The sequence below is a fragment of the Triticum dicoccoides genome, chromosome 3A (genome assembly GCF_002162155.2).
Source record: "Triticum dicoccoides isolate Atlit2015 ecotype Zavitan chromosome 3A, WEW_v2.0, whole genome shotgun sequence".
NCBI classification, from domain to species: Eukaryota; Viridiplantae; Streptophyta; class Magnoliopsida; order Poales; family Poaceae; genus Triticum; species Triticum dicoccoides.
This window is the reverse complement of record NC_041384.1, coordinates 629,463,492-629,484,588: the sequence shown is the minus strand read 5'-3', so window position 1 is coordinate 629,484,588 and position 21,097 is coordinate 629,463,492. Positions and strand designations below refer to the sequence as shown.

The 21,097-nt window shown below is 48.6% G+C and overlaps 1 protein-coding gene across 1 annotated transcript; it reads left to right on the top strand.

Annotated features, from left to right (window-relative positions):
• Positions 1 to 16,863: 16,863 nt before the first annotated feature.
• Positions 16,864 to 20,166, top strand: LOC119269722 (ethylene-responsive transcription factor ABR1-like). The gene is made up of 2 exons (XM_037551623.1): positions 16,864 to 17,337; positions 18,949 to 20,166. The coding sequence occupies exons 1-2, from the start codon at positions 17,001 to 17,003 to the stop codon at positions 19,758 to 19,760; spliced, it is 1,149 nt and encodes a 382-aa protein (XP_037407520.1). The 5' UTR covers positions 16,864 to 17,000; the 3' UTR covers positions 19,761 to 20,166.
• Positions 20,167 to 21,097: the final 931 nt, after the last annotated feature.

Sequence of the window (21,097 nt, the reverse complement as noted above, 5' to 3'; positions counted from 1 at the left end):
TGACGGGGCGGCGGCGGTGTGGGCCACAAGCGCCTGCCCGGGCGAAGTAGCAGCCGGCGGGAGCGCGAAGAGGGAGCCGACGCTCCGTGTCCCGATCGGCGCCTGAAGGGAGGCGGCATCCAGCGGCCTCGAGAGAAGTGCCGCGAGGGAGGCCGGCAGAAAACCGGTGGCGGTGGAGCCGGACTCAGCGGCGGACGTCATAGCAGTCGGGCGACGGCGACGGCGGGCGCGGCGGCGGCGGCGGCGGCGGCGGCGGCGGTTTAGGGTTTTTAGGCGGAAGCGGACGTAACCTAGCGTGATACCATGTAAGACAATAGGCTTTGGGGGGAACTGGCACAACCCTCTAGGGGTGGCCTATCACATATATATATATATATAATGAGGTAGTATACAACGTTACAATATACACATGTAAATACAGTCTAACAGCCGTCAACTTAGCCCAGTTGGCTAGTTACCTGGTTACCTAGTTGGCTAGTTACCCAGTTGCATGCAGTTCATGCATGCGCGGCGCCGCGGCGGGTCCTGCTTTAGATCAGCCACCCACTGTACTGTACCACTTGGTTGTCGTAACTCCCAAGGCTAGGATTTTGCTTCTAGTAGAATCTTTCAGGGAGTCCAGGTACTCTGTTGCCTTCGCTCGTGGTGAAGGAATCCCACGGAACTTTTCAAGAAACCAACGAGCCCGGGCATCCGAAACACGAGCGCCGCCCGTCCCACGGCGACAGGACAGCTCGTGATTCGCGACGGCAGTGGATAGAGCACGAAGGGTGTAGCCGACTTCCGTGCAGGGCCCCAGGCGGGTTAACGGCGGGATCTGGACCTAACGTACCGACGGCCGCGGGGGCCTCCACGTACGCCGCCCCAGCACAGCGGAACGCACCGGTGGCGGTGGGTGGCGGCATCGACGTCGATCGTGATCGTCCCACGCGCGGCGCGCGATGAGCGGGAGTGCTGTCGCTGTCCGTCCGTAGCGGGCTCCGGTTCTCTGGATCGTAAAAGGCCATGGGAACTGCCGTACATCGACGGAAAATGGCATGTGTCTTATGAGTGAACCGTGGTCCATGCGGCACCCGCCGTTTAGAGCTTATCGGCTGCGTGGTGGTGCCTCTTCAATTAGTTAGTTGTACTACGAGCATCAGATGTCGTCTAATTGTGCTGATGTGGAATGCTCCGTGGGAATTATGCTGAGTTCTTTCTTTAATAATAAAGGGGGCAGAGAATACTCAGCTGAATTATAGTATTATAGTATAGTATTAATCCAATGTCAACCATCTACAGTCGAGGAAACTACATAAACACGCCGACACGCAGGATCTGCCATTTAGGTGAAATCATAGAATCAACCCCAAAATTTCATATTTAGATAATTCGAAAATTCAGAACTTTTTCGACAACACACCTGTGGGGTATGCCTACAACTCAAAAAAAAGGAGACAAGTTCGGCTATGAGTAGTGTCAACTTTGGGTGAATAGTATTTGACACTATTCACATCTGATTTTGTCTTTTTTAATTCTTTAAGTATGGTTCAAATTAGAAGCTGGAAACTTTTGAGGTTGTACATCGAACATGGATGTGTGTCTGTAAATATTTTCAGAATTTTTAAACATGTTTTGTACCTTCAAGATGTTTGATCTCACATAATTGTGGCAACAACTATTTCCTCCAAGGGTTTGTAATAAATAAAAATTAAGGGTTCATAGTTTGCCTTGAAACTTAAAGGAAATATATTATGTGGGGTGGTGGGTACGTGAGTGGACGGCGAAATTGGCAATAAATTCCACAATGATGAGCTATCCTAGAAGGGTTATAAAATAGCTAGTTCACGTAAAAGAACATAACAATTATAATTTACCCAAGCATACCCTAGACTAGGTCAGGATTTGGTCAGGATTTGCATAGCTCAAGCTAAACATGCCAAGCTTGGCTCAACCTAGCCTGTGGCCTAGGAAAGCGATAATTTGTAGTTTTAACATAATAATGAATCATTTGGAAGCAAGTATATAAGGGCATCTTCAACACCTACCCGCAAACCGGACAACACATTCGTCCATGGACACGGGGACCAGTCCGCGGACACTGATGTGGGAGCCGGTCATCCAAAGCTAGACACTATCCATCAGCGAAACCATGCCCCCTCCCACCACCTTGGGGACTACTATTCAGATCATTACTCCATAAGAGTCAGTCTCCCCACTCACAAGCACTTGGCTCATGTATGTCGTCGCAACATTCCTCCACCACATGGCCCATACATCCATAAAAGAAATAGAATTCTGGTAGTTTTTCATAGTGCATTGGATACTTTATCCTCTTTTTCAGAGTAATCGACACAAACCTCACCAAGAGCTGATTGACATCGATGAAAACCCTTACACAGAGTGAGCTTGATGGGTTTATCTTCCCTTCATTTACTACCACTGTAAAGGGTGGTTTTCCCACCTTGTTTGCCACCTTCTCTGCGAGTTTCTTTCTTTCTTGTTAACCCATACGGAAGAGAGATGGGGGAGGTAGAGGAGAAAGGGGAGAGAGAGAAGTTAGAGGGAGAGGTAGGGGTACAGGTGAAGGTGAGAAAGAGATGTTCGATAACATGGATTATACACCGGGGATGGTTAATGAGTTGGGTATGGGAGTTAGGAAGAGGCTGGTTAGAGATGATGGCACTATAAATGTGAATGGGCAACCAGTGCCAAACTTAGTAGGGAAGGTCGCTCGTACTATTTTTATGCTTGAGAATGGAGCAGAGGAGGAACCTGGGGTGTCACTACTACCTGCGGGTACTCCAGGGAAGTGCCTATTGTCAAAAGGAGAAGTCAAGCTGATGGTGGTGACCAAGGAGATTCAGATGTGTCCGAAACGGCGGCCTCCCTAGAGGAGGACCGCCAAACCCAATGAATATCATCAGTTGGAACTCCCAGGGGATACCCGGATAGTTCGAGAGCTAGCAACATTTGTGACAAATTGTTTTTTGTGTGAAACTAGACAAAAGGTGGAAAGAATGAAAGGTAAAAGCGGTCGGCTTGGCCTCCCTAGTTTTGAGGGTGTTGACAGTACATGTTTAAGCCGCGGGTTAGCACTTAACTGGCATGAATATTGCTCGGTTGATATTATAGATAAATATGACCGCTATATTGATATTGACGTGCACATTACAGAATCAAGTGAATAGTGGAGGTTGACTTGTGTGTATGGCGGACCTCGAGCTGAAAAATTGCCATCTAATGTGGGTGAAGCTTCAAAGTTTAAGTACTGTTTCAGATCTGCCATGGTTGGTAGTAGGTGACTTCAATGAAGCCTTGTGGTACTTTGAACACTTCTCGGCAACATCGAGACCGGAAGCACAGATGATTGCCTCCCGAGATGTTCTAGAGACTTGTAGACTTGTTGATCTTGGCTTCGCGGGTGTGCTACATACATATGATAATAAAAGAGCGGGCAATGCAAATGTCAAAGTGAGGCTAGACAGGGTCGTGCCCACCAATGGATGGCATAACATGTATGCTTCACATTCGGTTCAACATCTGACTACTCCATATTCTGACCATGTTCCTTTGATGTTAAAGAGTGAGCCAGAAACTTCATTTGCCCAATCAAGATGTAGGTAGTATGAAATTTTTGTGGGAACATGATGCGGCTCTACCGAAGATCATTAAAAATGCTTGGAACTCGTTTGGTACTGTACATAATCTGGCTCAGCTGCATGATGCCCTTGGGTTGTACTATGACTAATTTGAGGGCATGGGGTTGAGCAAAGTTTTCAAAGGAACTAGAGAATTCTCATGGCCAGCTTGCACAATTGGTGAACATGAATGCAGACCGTCAGGAAATATGGAAGGTAACTGATAGAATCAATGAATTATTGTATAGAGAGGAAATGATGTGGTTACAACGGTCCAGAATTTCTTGGTTGAAAGAGGGGGATCACAACACAAAATATTTCCAAAGTAGAGTTGTTTGGAGGGAAAGGAAAAATAATATCAGAGAATTAAAAGATGGCAATGGAGTCTCACATACGGTTGTGCGGGCTTTGTGTAAAATGGTCACATAATATTTCCAAACAGTGTACTTGACGGACCCTCACCTGAATGCCTCGGCTTACTGAACTTAACTATGCCAAGAGTTACTGAGATGGATAATGGAAGGTTAACTAACCATTTTACCGATGAAGAGATTGTTGGAAATATGCCCTAGAGGCAATAATAAAAGTATTATTATATTTCATTGTTCATGATAATTGTCTATTATTCATGCTATAACTGTATTATCCGGAAATCGTAATACACGTGTGAATACTTAGACCACCATATGTCCCTAGTGAGCCTCTAGTTGACTAGCTCGTTGTGATCAACAGATAGTCATGGTTTCCTGGCTATGGACATTGGATGTCGTTGATAACGGGATCACATCATTAGGAGAATGATGTGATGGACAAGACCCAATCCTAAGCATAGCACAAAGGTCGTTTAGTTCGTTTGCTAGAGCTTTGCCAATGTCAAGTATCTCTTCCTTCGACCATGAGATCGTGTAACTCCTGGATACCGTAGGAGTGCTTTGGGTGTATCAAACGTCACAACGTAACTGGGTGACTATAAAGGTGCACTACAGGTATCTCCGAAAGTGTCTATTGGGTTGACACGGATCGAGACTGGGATTTGTCACTCCGTATGACGGAGAGGTATCTCTGGGCCCACTCGGTAATGCATCATCATAATGAGCTCAAGGTGACCAAGGTGTTGGCCACGGGATCATGCATTACGGTACGAGTAAAGTGACTTGCTGGTAACGAGACTGAACAAGGTATTGGGATACCGACGATCGAGTCTCGGGCAAGTAACGTACCGTTTGACAAAGGGAATTGTATACAGGGTTTTGATGAATCCTCGACATCGTGGTTCATCCGATGACAACATCGAGGAGCATGTGGGAGCCAACATGGGTATCCAGATCTCGTTGTTGGTTATTGACCGGAGAGTGGTCTCGGTCATGTCTGCATGTCTCCCGAACCCGTAGGGTCTACACACTTAAGGTTCGGTGACGCTAGGGTTATTAGGAAGACTAGTATGTGATTACCGAATGTTGTTCCGAGGAGTTCCGGATGAGATCCCGGACGTCACGAGGAGTTCCGGAATAGTCCGGAGGTAAAGATTTATATATGGGAAGTTGTTAAACGGACACCGGAAAGTTTCGAGGGCATACCGATATTGTACCGGGGCCACCGGAAGGGTTCCGGAGGTCCACCGGGTGGGGCCACCCCTCCCGGGGGACCACATGGGCTGCGTGGGGCAGGGAGCCAGCCCCTGGTGGGCTGGGCGCGCCTCCCCCCTTAGGCCCGTGCGGCTAGGGCAAGGGGAGGGGAAACCCTAAAGGGGGCGCCCCCCTAGCTTGGGGGGCAAGTCATCCCTCTCCCCCTCTCCCTTTGGCCGCCGCCCCCCCTCTAGGGTTTCCCCTAGAGGGACAGCCCCCCTTGCCTCTTCCCCTCTATATAGAGGGGTGAGGGAGGGCTGCTACACACAAGCCAAGGCGCAGCCCCTCCCCTCCCCAACACCTCTCCTCCTCCGTACGTGCTTGGCGAAGCCCTGTCGGAGTACTGTTGCACCAACTGCACCACGCCGTCGTGCTGCCATTGGAGCGATCTTCCTCAACCTCTCCTTCCCCCTTGCTGGATCAAGAAGGAGGAGACGTCTCCCGTCCCGTACGTGTGTTGAACGCGGAGGTGCTGTCCGTTCAGTACTTGGTCATCGGTGATCCGAATCACGTCGAGTACGACTCCATCATCACCATCCCCTTGCAAGCTTACGCACGCGATCTACAAGTGGTATGTAGATGCAAACTCACTCCCTTGACTTGTTGCTTAGATGAACTCATAGATGGATCTTGGTGAAACCGTAGGAAAAATTTTAATTTTCTGCAACGTTCCCCAACAGTGGCATCATGAGCTAGGTCTATGCGTAGTTCTCTTTGCACGAGTAGAACACAATTTTGTTGTGGGCGTGGATCTTGTCAACTCACTTGCCTCTACTAGTTTTTTCTTGCTTCAACGGTATTGTGGGATGAAGCGGCCCGGACCAACCTTACACGTATGCTTACGTGAGACCGGTTCCACCGACTGACATGCACTAGTTGCATAAGGTGGCTGGCGGGTGTCTGTCTCTCCCACTTTAGTTGGAGTGGATTCGATGAAAAGGGCCCTTATGAAGGGTAAATAGAAGTTGACAAAATCACGTTGTGGTTATTCGTAGGTAAGAAAACGTTCTTGCTAGAACCCATTTGCAGCCACGTAAAAGATGCAACAACAATTAGAGGACGTCTAACTTGTTTTTGCAGCGATTGATCATGTGATGTGATATGGCCAGAAGTTGTGATGAATGATGAATTGTGATGTATGAGATCATGTTCTTGTAATAGGATTCACGACTTGCATGTCGATGAGTATGACAACCGGCAGGAGCCATAGGAGTTGTCTTTATTTTTTGTATGACCTGCGTGTCATTGAAGAACGCCATGTAACTTACTTTACTTTATTGCTAAACGCGTTAGCTATAGAAGTAGAAGTAGTCGTTGGTGTGACAACTTCATGAAGACACGATGATGGAGATCATGGTGTCAAGCCGGTGACAAGATGATCATGGAGCCCCGAAGATGGAGATCAATGGAGCTATATGATATTGGCCATATCATGTCACAACTATATAATTGCATGTGATGTTTATTATGTTTATGCATCTTGTTTACTTAGGACGACGGTAGTAAATAAGATGATCCCTTATAAAATTTCAAGAAGTGTTCTCCCCTAATTGTGCACCGTTGCTATAGTTTGTCGTTTCTAAGCACCACGTGATGATCGGGTGTGATGGATCCTTACGTTCACATACAACGGGTGTAAGACAGATTTACACAGCAAAACACTTAGGGTTAACTTGACGAGCCTAGCATGTGCAGACATGGCCTCGGAACACGGAGACCGAAAGTTCGAACACGAGTCGTATGGAAGATACGATCAACATGAAGATGTTCACCGACGATGACTAGTCCGTCTCACGTGATGATCGGACACGGGCTAGTCGACTCGGATCGTGTAACACTTAGATGACCAGAGGGATGTCTAATCTGAGTGGGAGTTCATAATTTGATTAGAACTTAATTATCATGAACTTAGTCTAAAACCTTTGCAAATATGTCTTGTAGATCAAATGGCCAACGCTCATGTCAACATGAACTTCAACGCGTTCCTAGAGAAAACCAAGCTGAAAGATGACGGCAGCAACTATACGGACTGGGTCCGGAACCTGAGGATCATCCTCATAGCTGCCAGGAAACAATATGTCCTAGAAGGACCGCTAGGTGACGCTCCCGTCCCAGAGAACCAAGACATTATGAATGCTTGGCAAACTCGTGCTGATGATTACTCCCTCGTTCAGTGCGGCATGCTTTACAGCTTAGAACCGGGGCTCCAAAAGCGTTTTGAGCATCACGGAGCATATGAGATGTTCGAAGAGCTGAAACTAGTTTTTCAAGCTCATGCCCGGGTCGAGAGATATGATGTCTCCGACAAGTTCTACAGTTGTAAGATGGAGGAAAACAGTTCTGTCAGTGAGCACATACTCAAGATGTCTGGGTTGCACAACCGTATGACCCAGCTGAATATTAACCTCCCAGATGAGGCGGTCATTGACAGAATCCTCCAGTCGCTCCCACCAAGCTACAAGAGCTTTGTGATGAACTACAACATGCAGGGGATGGAAAAGACCATTCCTGAAGTGTTCTCGATGCTAAAGTCAGCAGAGGCTGAAATCAAGAAAGAACATCAAGTGTTGATGGTCAATAAGACCACTAAGTTCAAGAAGGGCAAGGGTAAGAAGAACTTCAAGAAGGACGGCAAGGAGGTTGCCGCGCCTGGTAAGCCAGTTGCCGGGAAGAAGTCAAAGAATGGACCCAAGCCTGAGACTGAGTGCTTTTATTGCAAGGGGAAGGGTCACTGGAAGCGGAACTGCCCCAAATACTTAGCGGATAAGAAGGCCGGCAAGACCAAAGGTATATTTGATATACATGTAATTGATGTGTACCTTACCAGTACTCGTAGTAACTCCTGGGTATTTGATACCGGTGCCGTTGCTCATATTTGTAACTCACAGCAGGAGCTGCGGAATAAACGGAGACTGGCGAAGGACGAGGTGATGATGCGCGTCGGGAATGGTTCCAGAGTCGATGTGATCGCCGTCGGCACGCTGCCTCTACATTTACCCACGGGATTAGTTTTGAACCTTAATAATTGTTATTTAGTGCCAAGTTTGAGCATGAACATTGTATCTGGATCTCGTTTAATACGAGATGGCTACTCATTTAAGTCTGAGAATAATGGTTGTTCGATTTATATGAGAGATATGTTTTATGGTCATGCTCCGATGGTCAATGGTTTATTCTTAATGAATCTCGAGCGTAATATTACACATGTTCATAATGTGGTTGCCAAAAGATGTAAAGTTGATAACGATAGTCCCACATACTTGTGGCACTGCCGCCTTGGTCACATTGGTGTCAAGCGCATGATGAAGCTCCATGCTGATGGACTTTTGGAGTCTCTTGATTATGAATCGTTTGACACATGCGAACCATGCCTCATGGGAAAAATGACCAAGACTCCGTTCTCCGGAACAATGGAGCGAGCAACCAATTTGTTGGAAATCATACATACCGATGTGTGCGGTCCAGTGAGCGTTGAGGCTCGCGGAGGATATCGTTATGTTCTCACTCTCACTGATGACTTGAGTAGATATGGGTATGTCTACTTAATGAAACACAAGTCTGAGACCTTCGAAAAGTTCAAGGAATTTCAGAATGAGGTAGAGAATCAACGTGACCGAAAGATAAAGTTCCTACGATCAGATCGTGGAGGAGAATACTTAAGTCACGAATTTGGTACAAACTTAAAGAAATGTGGAATCGTTTCACAACTCACGCCGCCTGGAACACCTCAGCGAAACGGTGTGTCCGAACGTCGTAATCGCACTCTATTGGATATGGTGCGGTCTATGATGTCTCTTACCGATTTACCGCTATCATTTTGGGGATACGCTCTAGAGACAGCTACATTCACTTTAAATAGGGCACCATCTAAATCCGTTGAGACGACACCGTATGAATTATGGTTTGGGAAGAAACCTAAGCTGTCGTTTCTAAAAGTTTGGGGATGTGATGCTTATGTCAAGAAACTTCAACCTGAAAAGCTCGAACCCAAGTCGGAAAAATGCGTCTTCATAGGATACCCTAAGGAAACTGTCGGGTATACCTTCTACTTAAGATCCGAGGGCAAGATCTTTGTTGCCAAAAACGGATGTTTTCTGGAAAAAGAGTTTCTCTCGAAAGAAGTAAGTGGGAGGAAAGTAGAACTCGATGAAGTACTACCTCTCGAACGGGATAGTGGTGCAGCTCAAGAAAATGTTCCTGTGATGCCCACACCAATCGAAGAGGAAAACAATGATGATGATCAAGGTACTTCGGATCAAGTTGCTACTGAACTTCGTAGGTCCACAAGGACACATTCCGCACCAGAGTGGTACGGCAACCCTGTCCTGGAAATCATGTTGTTAGACAACGGTGAACCTTCAAACTATGAAGAAGCGATGGCGGGCCCAGATTCCAACAAATGGCTTGAAGCCATGAAGTCCGAGATAGAATCCATGTATGAAAACAAAGTATGGACTTTGACAGACTTGCCCGATGATCGGCGAGCGATAGAAAACAAATGGATCTTTAAGAAGAAGACGGACGCGGATGGAAATGTTACCATCTATAAAGCTCGACTTGTCGCTAAGGGTTATCGACAGGTTCAAGGGATTGACTACGATGAGACATTCTCTCCCGTAGCGAAGCTGAAGTCCGTCTGAATCATGTTAGCAATTGCCGCATACTATGATTATGAGATATGGCAGATGGACGTCAAAACGGCATTCCTTAACGGGCATCTTAAGGAAGAACTGTATATGATGCAGCCGGAAGGTTTTGTCGATCCTAAGAACGCTAACAAAGTATGCAAGCTCCAGCGATCCATTTATGGGCTGGTGCAAGCATCTCGGAGTTGGAATATTCGCTTTGATGAGATGATCAAAGCGTGTGGGTTTATGCAGAATTATGGAGAAGCCTGCGTTTACAAGAAAGTGAGTGGGAGCTCTGTAGCATTTCTCATATTATATGTAGATGACATACTCTTGATGGGAAATAATATAGAATTTCTGGACAGCATTAAGGCCTACTTGAACAAATGTTTTTCAATGAAGGACCATGGAGAAGCTGCTTATATATTAGGCATCAAGATCTACAGAGATAGATCGAGACGCCTCATAGGTCTTTCACAAAGCACATACCTTGATAAGATTTTGAAAAGGTTCAAAATGGATCAGTCCAAGAAAGGGTTCTTGCCTATGTTACAAGGTGTGAGATTGAGCTCGGCTCAGTCACCGACCACGGCAAAAGATATAGAAGAGATGAGTATCATCCCCTATGCCTCAGCCATAGGATCTATTATGTATGCCATGCTGTGTACCAGACCTGATGTAAACCTTGCCGTGAGTTTGCTAGCGAGATACCAAAGTAATCCCGGCAAGGAACACTGGACAGCGGTCAAGAATATCCTGAAGTACCTGAAAAGGATAAAGGACATGTTTCTCGTTTATGGAGGAGACGAAGAGCTCGTCGTAAAGGGTTACGTCGACGCTAGCTTCGACTCAGATCCGGATGACTCTAAGTCACAAACCGGATATGTGTATATGTTGAATGGTGGAGCAGTAAGCTGGTGCAGCTGCAAGCAGAGCGTCGTGGCAGGATCTACGTGTGAAGCGGAGTACATGGCAGCCTCGGAGGCAGCGCATGAAGCGATTTGGGTGAAGGAGTTCATCACCGACCTAGGAGTCATACCCAATGCGTCGGGGCCAATCAAACTCTTCTGTGACAACACTGGAGCTATTGCCCTTGACAAGGAGCCCAGGTTTCACAAGAAGACCAGGCACATCAAGCGTCGTTTCAACTCCATCCGTGAAAATGTTCAAGATGGAGACATAGAAATTTGCAAAGTACATACGGATCTGAATGTCGCAGATCCATTGACTAAACCTCTCTCGCGAGCAAAACATGATCAACACCAGGACTCTATGGGTGTTCGATTCATCACAATGTAACTAGATTGGTGACTCTAGTGCAAGTGGGAGACTGTTGGAAATATGCCCTAGAGGCAATAATAAAAGTATTATTATATTTCATTGTTCATTATAATTGTCTATTATTCATGCTATAACTGTATTATCCGGAAATCGTAATACGCGTGTGAATACTTAGACCACCATATGTCCCTAGTGAGCCTCTAGTTGACTAGCTCGTTGTGATCAACAGATAGTCATGGTTTCCTGGCTATGGACATTGGATGTCGTTGATAACGGGATCACATCATTAGGAGAATGATGTGATGGACAAGACCCAATCCTAAGCATAGCACAAAGGTCGTTTAGTTCGTTTGCTAGAGCTTTGCCAATGTCAAGTATCTCTTCCTTCGACCATGAGATCATGTAACTCCTGGATACCGTAGGAGTGCTTTGGGTGTATCAAACGTCACAACGTAACTGGGTGACTATAAAGGTGCACTACAGGTATCTCCGAAAGTGTCTATTGGGTTGACATGGATCGAGACTGGGATTTGTCACTCCGTATGACGGAGAGGTATCTCTGGGCCCACTCGGTAATGCATCATCATAATGAGCTCAAGGTGACCAAGGTGTTGGCCACGGGATCATGCATTATGGTACGAGTAAAGTGACTTGCCGGTAACGAGACTGAACAAGGTATTGGGATACCGACGATCGAGTCTCGGGCAAGTAACGTACCGTTTGACAAAGGGAATTGTATACAGGGTTTTGATCGAATCCTCGACATCGTGGTTCATCTGATGACAACATCGAGGAGCATGTGGGAGCCAACATGGGTATCCAGATCCCGCTGTTGGTTATTGACCGGAGAGTGGTCTCGGTCATGTCTGCATGTCTCCCGAACCCGTAGGGTCTACACACTTAAGGTTCGGTGACGCTAGGGTTATTAGGAAGACTAGTATGTGATTACCGAATGTTGTTCGGAGTCCCGGATGAGATCCCGGACGTCACGAGGAGTTCCGGAATAGTCCGGAGGTAAAGATTTATATATGGGAAGTTGTTAAACGGACACCGGAAAGTTTCGAGGGCATACCGATATTGTACCGGGGCCACCGGAAGGGTTCCGGAGGTCCACCGGGTGGGGCCACCCCTCCCGGGGGACCACATGGGCTGCGTGGGGCAGGGAGCCAGCCCCTGGTGGGCTGGGCGCGCCTCCCCCCTTAGGCCCATGCGGCTAGGGCAAGGGGAGGGGAAACCCTAAAGGGGGCGCCCCCTAGCTTGGGGGGCAAGTCATCCCTCTCCCCCTCTCCCTTTGGCCGCCGCCCCCCCTCTAGGGTTTCCCCTAGAGGGCCGGCCCCCCTTGCCTCTTCCCCTATATATAGAGGGGTGAGGGGAGGGCTGCTACACACAAGCCAAGGCGCAGCCCCTCCCCTCCCCAGCCCCTCTCCTCCTCCGTACGTGCTTGGCGAAGCCCTGTCGGAGTACTGTTGCACCAACTACACCACGCCGTCGTGCTGCCATTGGAGCGATCTTCCTCAACCTCTCCTTCCCCCTTGCTGGATCAAGAAGGAGGAGACGTCTCCCGTCCCGTACGTGTGTTGAACGCGGAGGTGCTGTCCGTTCAGTACTTGGTCATCGGTGATCCGAATCACGTCGAGTACGACTCCATCATCACCATCCCCTTGCAAGCTTCCGCACGCGATCTACAAGTGGTATGTAGATGCAAACTCACTCCCTTGACTCGTTGCTTAGATGAACTCATAGATGGATCTTGGTGAAACCGTAGGAAAAATTTTAATTTTCTGCAACGTTCCCCAACAGAGATAACTAATGCATTGTTTCAAATAGGGCCTTTAAAGGAACCGGGACCAGATGATTTTCCTGCGCGGCTTCTTCAGCGCAATTGGGACACACTTAAGGTGAGTGTTATTGCTTTTTTGAAGGAGTTCTTTGATTCACATGTGATGCCAGACGGGGTGAACTCCGCATCCATTGTGCTTAGCCAAAAATTTCAAACCCAACCAAGCTATCGGAGTATAGACCAAATAGTTTATATAATGTTATTTACAAAGTCGTTTCCAAGTGTTTGGTAAACATGATGAGGCCTATTTTGGATGGGCTTGTCTATGAGGAACAGGGTTCTTTCGTTCCTAGTAGGATGATCACAGACAATGCGTTGGTTGCTTTTGAATGCATTCACCACATAAAACAAGAGAAAGATCCCACAACGAGTTTTTGCACTTATAAGTTGGACTTATCAAAAGCATATGACAGGGTGGACTGGATGTTCTTGAAGCAGGTGATGCAAAGGTTAGGGTTCTCGCACCGATTCGTCCACTGGATTATGGTGTGTGTCACATCGGTAAAATACTCGGTAAAATTTAATGGGAGCCTCTTGGATTCATTTGCACCGTCGCATGGGCTTTGGCAAGGTGATCTGTTATCCCCGTTCTTGTCCTTGTTTGTCGCTAATTGACTGTCTGCTATATTACATAATGGAGTCCAGTAAAAAAATATTTCCCCTGTTAAGGTGTGACGACGTGCGCCTGGTATTTCTCATCTGTTGTTCGCGGATGACACATTGTTATTCTTCAAATCCTCTTGTAAGGGCATATTGATCCCTAAGGTGTTTTGGTGATTAATGACAATGCTTTTGCGGACTAATTGTGTGCCTTGAGTTTCCCAGACGTTTCATCGCTAGGCACAAAACGGTTTGGTGCCCCTCGAAGACTGTTGAAGACGGCGTCTTTTTTACGTTTCTTTTTGGTGGATTTGAGTCGTAAGAAAGCCGTACTATCAAGAGGGGGTCCGCCTCGAAAAGGTTTGGGTGGAATCATCACGTACATGTTTTCTTCCTTGTCCCCTCCTTTCCCTTGCACTTTGGAGCATCCTTCGTTGATCCTCTTTTTCCCTTGTCCTGACTGCTGTTGGTGTGCTTGCGGCAGTACTGCTCCTTGTTGAGCGGTAGTACCGCAGGCACCTGCGGTGGTACCGCAGGCACCCACCGTAGTACCGCACTTCGGCGCGGTAGTACCGCAGGTACCCACGGTAGTATCGCTCCTCTGGAGCCGCAGTACAGTGGCCCCCAGGCCAAGTACCGCTCCTTCGCGGTAGTAGGGGCGGATGTAATTTTTTACATCCGCACCACTGCGGTAGTACCGCATCCCTTGCGCGGTAGTACCGTGCGCGGCCTGGATCAGCTGCCAGACGGTAGTACCGCTCCTCTGCGGTAGTACTGTGTCGAATTTTTGCTTCTTCCGTTTACCAGCGGAAGTAGGCACGGATGTATCTTTATCCGCGCTCTTCCCAGGCTAGGGGTTTCCTGCCTTGCGGTAGTACCGCGCCCGCTGCAGTACCGCCCTCAGCTCTTGTGCTACAGGTCTGCCCTAGCTGCTGCTGCTGCGGTAGTACCGTGGGTCTGCACGGTAGTACCGCATGGCCTTGCGGTAGTACCTCTTGTCAGCAAGCGGAAGTACCGCGTGGCCCTGCGGTAGTACCGCTGGTCGGGGGCGGTAGTACCGCTAGTCGCGGGCTGGTAGGTGGATAACGGTTGGATTTTTGTCCTAAGCTATAAAAGGGGTGTCTTCTTCCTCTAGTTGACTACAATATCTTGAAATGAACGGCTTGCACAATGACTTATGGATTTGGCATGCTTTCTTTGGAATGCCAGGTTCTCACAATGACAACAATGTGCTTCAATGATCTTCCATCTCCAGAAAACGTTGTAATGGGGAATGATCGCCCTGCAACTACACTGTCAATGGCCACGACTACAACTTGAGATATTATCTTGCTGATGGCATCTATTCTCAATGGACGGCGTTTGTAAAGACCACATTTGAACCACAAGGCAACAAACAAAGTCACTTTGCAACAATGCAGGAACCAGCTAGAGGATCTGGAGAAGGCACTAGGAGTGCTTCAAGCTCAATGGATAATTGTTTATGGAGCTGCAATGATGTGGGAATCAGAAACTTTGTCGCAACTGATGGTACATTGTGTTATTTTGCACAATATGATTGTCGATGGGGTAGCCCAAACCAACAATTTTGAAGCGCCTAGAGAACAAGTTCAAATCTCGGAAGATCAAGATGCAAACCAGCTTATGAACTTTTTCTGTATGCATCGAAATCTTTGAGATCATCAGATAAATCTTATGGAGCATATGTGGACCAACAACGAAAATCAAAAAGCTAATATTTGAGTTGTGCATTTAATACCAATTTTAAGCAAAAACTACTACCTCTCTCTCAGTTTACAGGGCGTGCGCGTATCCCTAGGTCGTCAATTTGACCAACCTAATACAAGTCATATATTACAAAAAATATACCAATATAAACTTCAGATGTTCTATTTTCAAACGATATAATTTTTGTGTTATATAGTTTATATTAGGGTGATAAAATTGGCAACCTAGGTATACGCGTAGGACTTGTAAACTGAAACGGAGGTAGTATGTATTTTTGTACCAACATTTGTTATTTACGCGTTACATTGACATGCATGATGAACGTGCATCAATTTACATGTATTTAAGAGTCCGGATTTAAGGTACGTGACTGATTGGGTAGAACATACAATGGGCGGTCCGGCTGCATATGCGGGCGTGTCCGGACACGTCTGCACACGTATGCGGGACCGAATTTAACAAGTCCGGCTGCTCTAGATGCGGTAACACCTCAAGAAAGAGTAGACCCCATCAAACCAGTGAAAAGACCATGTTCCAAGCACGCCTAATATTTTGCGAATGAGTCAAGGAGCGAGAGCAACATGATCCCGCTAAACATTGACCCATGGTCCGTCCGAGCATATCCCGTTATCCCTATGATGAAGCAGTCCGGTCACTCGTCAGTGGCAACTCAACGAAACAATCCACCACCGTCGCGCGCGCCGGCAACCTGAAGAAAGTTATACCACCACCACTACTAGACAGTTCGTTGGAAGGAAAACTTATCCAAGGAAATGATCAAAACCGTGACGGGAAAAAAGGAAGCGAAATCAGATAAGCACGCTCCACACAACGAACTGCTCCTCCTCGTCGCTGACCGCGTCAACCGGCCGTCCAGGGTGCGTGAACCACGTACGCGCTCCTCCTCTCTCCTCCCTCATGTCGGCGACAGCGATCGGTACCGGAGCAAGTAGTGGAGCAGTAAGTAAATCTGACCCGAGCCTCGGCCCTCAGATAATACAACACGAGCGAGGCTGTGTGTTCGAGCGACGTCGAATGGATGGATCAGATCAGATCCAATGGTGCCGACCTGCGAACTGTGTATCAATCCGATCATGCGCATTGGCCACCGTACAAATCCGACCGTTCACACCGGGGGCTGCTTGGAATGTGCCAGCAGCAGCGTGTGCTGCTAAGTGGAAGCTACGTGAATTTACCAGGAGACCTTCGTTAATTCAATTTATAACCCGAGGGGTAAAACTCGCACATTGTTTCGCCGCCTCGGATCGTCGGAGGCTGGAGGAAGCTCAAGCTTTTCTTCAGAAAAATAAACGAGAGGCAGAAGGGAGGACAGAGGAGGAGGATACAGCTGAACTGGCCTCTCCGTTTGAAACGAACATCTCGTGACGGCTATTTCCCCACGTTTTTTTTCTCTTTCTTTCTTTCTTTCTTTCTTGCTGATTATTAGTGGGCACGGGCACGTACTTAGTACGAACCGCTCGGCCGGCGTGCTATATATGCGAAGGTCGTCTCCCTGAAATGTTCGAACCGTTGAACGAAATTAAACGAGAGAGAGAGAGAGAGAGAGATCGTAGTAGCTCCCAGCCTCACGACGACTCTGCTCTGCCCTGCCATTTGAAAAGAAAGGTTCGGAGGGAGGCGCTGTTTTTCTGCTACGGGCGGGCGGCGGGCGACTTTGATGTGCTTCGACTTCGAGCTGGCGGACCAACGCGGACCGCACGGCAGCGGCGGCCGGACGGTGAAGGGCGAGGGCAGCGCCGGAGCGGCGGCGTCGGGAATGACGACAATGGCGAGCCCGGCGGACCTCATGTCGGGCTACTACCAGGCGCAGGAGATGTCGACGATGGTGTCGGCGCTGTCGCGGGTCGTGGCGGAGGACGACCCGTGGGCGCCGTCCGGCTCCGGCGCCGGGGCGGAGGGGTGGGGCTGGGAGGAGCAGCAGGCAATGCACGCCGGCGCTGGCGGCGGCGGCTACGTGCACGAGCTTGGGAGCTTCCCGTCTTCAGAGTTCGCAGGTAAACAAACAGTCAACACACGCATGCTATTGCTAGGCTAGCTTGGCCGGGAAGAGTTTCTGAGTCTGCATGCTCTGCTTTCGCCTCGGATTTGATATTGCTCCACCGAGCTTGGCACGCTCTGCTTTTCCCCGATCGCATTCTTGCATGCTACTCCAGCTCGAAACGTGTCAGGCATGGGCAAAATCTCCTTTTTTTTAGAGTATCTTTACATGCGATGCATTCAGAGGTTCATTACTAGTATCCTAATAAGCTTGTAAAATAAAGGAAATGTCTAAATCTATCGGTGCAAAACAACAAGTTATAGTAATATTTTACAAGAATATTTTAGAGGTAAAAAACTAATATCAGCACCCGGGGCGTACACCATTCTTCTCAGGGCATGTACAATGGTGGCATATGGATACATATGCCCCATGCCAAAAAGTAATTTGAGGCATCTACATTTATTTTTTCTCCCCAATGCAAGCTACCACTAGTGGGCCTTAGTAAGAAATAAAAAATAAAAACTCTAATATACATGCATCTCTACTTTTTACTTCAACCTTTTCAGCTTTTATCATCGGACCACACTTTTTCTCTTTAAGCACCCGCCTCCTGAAGAGGATCCCGCTTCCCTATCCGAATCTACTTTACGTCATATCCGATCCTACATGGCATGCAAGGCATCACCTTGAGGCTATGCATTGTACATGCCCTTAATAGTAGCATAACTTAACTTAACCAATACGACAATCGATGAAGTTCGAACCTTTACGTTTCCAGCTCTGATCAGGTCATAAAGAATCGGTGAACACGTGTACTGCCAGTTTTGGTCAGTGCAGAGCCCTAGGCACAAAATGTGTCACGAAAAGAGTTTTTTCTTGGAAACAATAGAGGAAAATGCGTGCGGGACATGCAAGCGTAACAAACTGGGTCGTACGGACGAACGGCGCGTAGCTCAAAGTCGAAACGTCGGACGGAACCGAGGCGCTTGGATTCCTCGCAGCTGACATAAGGAAAATGGAACAAACCCTATCTGCACAGTTGTACGCCATTGAACCCAGTCTTGTACTAATCCACTGCACCTCTGCAACGCAACAAAGATAGCACAAAGACACAGCCAAGTCTTGAGGTAGCATTTCATCGTACGTACAAAATACAGTGCATCGTCGTGTCGTGTGCATGCCAATATGTCATGGATGAGCTTGCGTGACGCCCAGCCCAGGCGCCGACGAGAATACGGTCGAGAGGCTTCATTTCTTTCCTGAAAAGGCAGGACGTTTCTTCATTTTCTTCTTTCTTTTGCGACGACGAAAAGCGGTTCGAGTTCTGAGCTGTTGCCTCTCGCTTTGCTGGAGCATGGATGTCTTTTCTCTACTGCTACTGCCTACCAGTTCACATTCCTAAAATTAACCCCTCGGCGATCGGGACGGACGCGCTTTATTAACACCTTGCAAATCGCGTTCGGGTGCATGCACATACTACTACACACTGCATGCGCGAGTGCACAACTTGGAACACGCTTGCGCTTTGCATTCTTTCCGCTTTTCAATTCGCTTGGCGCCTCGTCCCCGTGAGGCCGTGACATCGGTGGCCTCTGTATAAATATGCTTCCGCGTGCGTGCGCAGGGCCGGACCAGAGCTCGGACACCATGGAGGAACACCGCTCCCGCTCCCCGGCGTCGTCGAACGTGGCGGAGGCGCCGCGCCGGCGGTACCGCGGGGTGCGGCAGCGGCCGTGGGGCAAGTGGGCGGCGGAGATCCGGGACCCGCACAAGGCGGCGCGCGTCTGGCTCGGCACCTTCGAGACGGCCGAGGCCGCGGCGCGCGCCTACGACGACGCAGCGCTGCGCTTCCGCGGCAGCCGCGCCAAGCTCAACTTCCCCGAGGACGCGCGCCTGCACCCGGCCACCGTCACCCCCGCCGCCGCGCCGGCCCGGGCGCCGATCGCCGCGCAGTCGGCCTCGACGCCCGCCATGTACGCCGGCTCCACCCAGGCCTCCGACTACCTGCGCTACCAGATGCTCCTGCAGGGCAGGGGCGCCGCCGCCGCCAACCAAGGCAACCTTCTCTCGTTCTACGGCGGGGGCGGGGGCGGGGGCGGCGCCATGAGCAGCTCCTATGGCGGCGGTGTCATGAGCAGCTCCTATGGCGGCGGCGGCGGCGGCGGCGGCACCATGAGCGGTTTCCTGGGGTCCTACTACTCGTTCCCGTCCTCCTCCGTCTCGGTGGCCACGGTGCCGTCCTCCTCCTCCGCGTCCTCCGCTCCGGGCCACCACTACTCGTCGCCGCACGACCCGCAGCAGCACCAGCAGCAGCAGGGCGACGCGGCGGCGGAGTGGAGCTGGGAGAGCGCGCTGGCGCCGGACCCTGGCACGACGACGGCGGCCTCCTGGTCCGACTCGAGCCAGCAGCCGTACCACCCGCCGCACACCCAATAGCGCAGCAATCGCGAAGCCAACCAAGATTCTGCGCCGTCTCTGGAAGAAAGAATAAGATGCGTACGGACGGCGACGGAGACGGGCGCGGCAGCAGCAGCAGAGGAAGATCGAGAATGATGGCGTCACTCGTGGTCGGGTCGGGTCGGGCGCATGTGTTGATTAAGGACAGCCATGGGCTCGTTTTGTTCGTTCGTTGATTAGTTTGGGCGGTGGTGCGGGGCCGCCCCGTTTTTACTACTTTCTGTTCTGGTTATTATTACTGCAAATTAAGAAGAAGAAAATGGAAGAGCGGGCGTGACGCTTGCAGTTGCAGGTGGAGATTGGATGCTTTTGGGGAGGGTTAATCAGAGTCATTTGGCGAGGTTTAACCGCGTCATTTGGGAAAAATAATGAATGTTGCGTGCTACCTGGACTTGTAGTGTGTTTTCTACTTTCTTCATTCCAAATTACTCGTCGTGGTTTTTGTTCAAAACATGGCATGGATTAATGACTCGGTATCAATTTCCATTAAAGAAGTCAGTGTTCGAACAAGAAAAAATAGTACTCTCTACCATAATATATGTCGTTTTAGCAGCTTGGTATGGATCATGTCTTAGCTCAAACTAAACTGTTAAAACGACATATGTCATGGTATGGAGGGAGTATTATACAGACGCGGTCCATTCCACGGCCGGCCAATGAAGAGAGATGGTGTCATGCTCTGCTAAGCTCGGCTTTGATGCTTATTTGTTTTGCATTTGTGGCGATGCCATTATTTCCCTTCTACTGACCTTTTTGAAGCTTTTGATCGTTTTTATCCTGTTTAACGAATCTATGCCACTACACTGCACTCAAACACTCGCCTCAATGAATACAATCTTTTGGCACACATCTAAATTCTTCCACCTAGGAGGAGATACTTCTCACTTCATGAATACTGGGCATGGTGCACTTCCTTTTAACAATAGCCTATCGACCTTTTTTGCCGTCATCAAATGCACCCCTCAACCCTTGTCGAAAGACATTTTTCTTTTCTTGTTTGGAATTGATGCATCAAATGTGCCGACAATTGTTTTTGGGGTAAAGAAGAAAAGAAAAATATTTTTTTGAGTAACTGGAAAGAAAAGAAAAATACTAATGCAACATTACTAGATAGTCTTTTATGGGCCAGAATTGGGCTCATTTATTTCGCACATAAGAAAGAATTGGGAGATTCCCAGTTTCGGACCAGATTACTCTTACGGGGATATGTTCAGCGGCCCACGAGATCTGATGGATCGATCCCACTATCAAGTCTCTTCACATCTTTGGGCTGTATCTTCCTTTCCTCTTTTTTTTTTTCAAAATGATTCATTTCC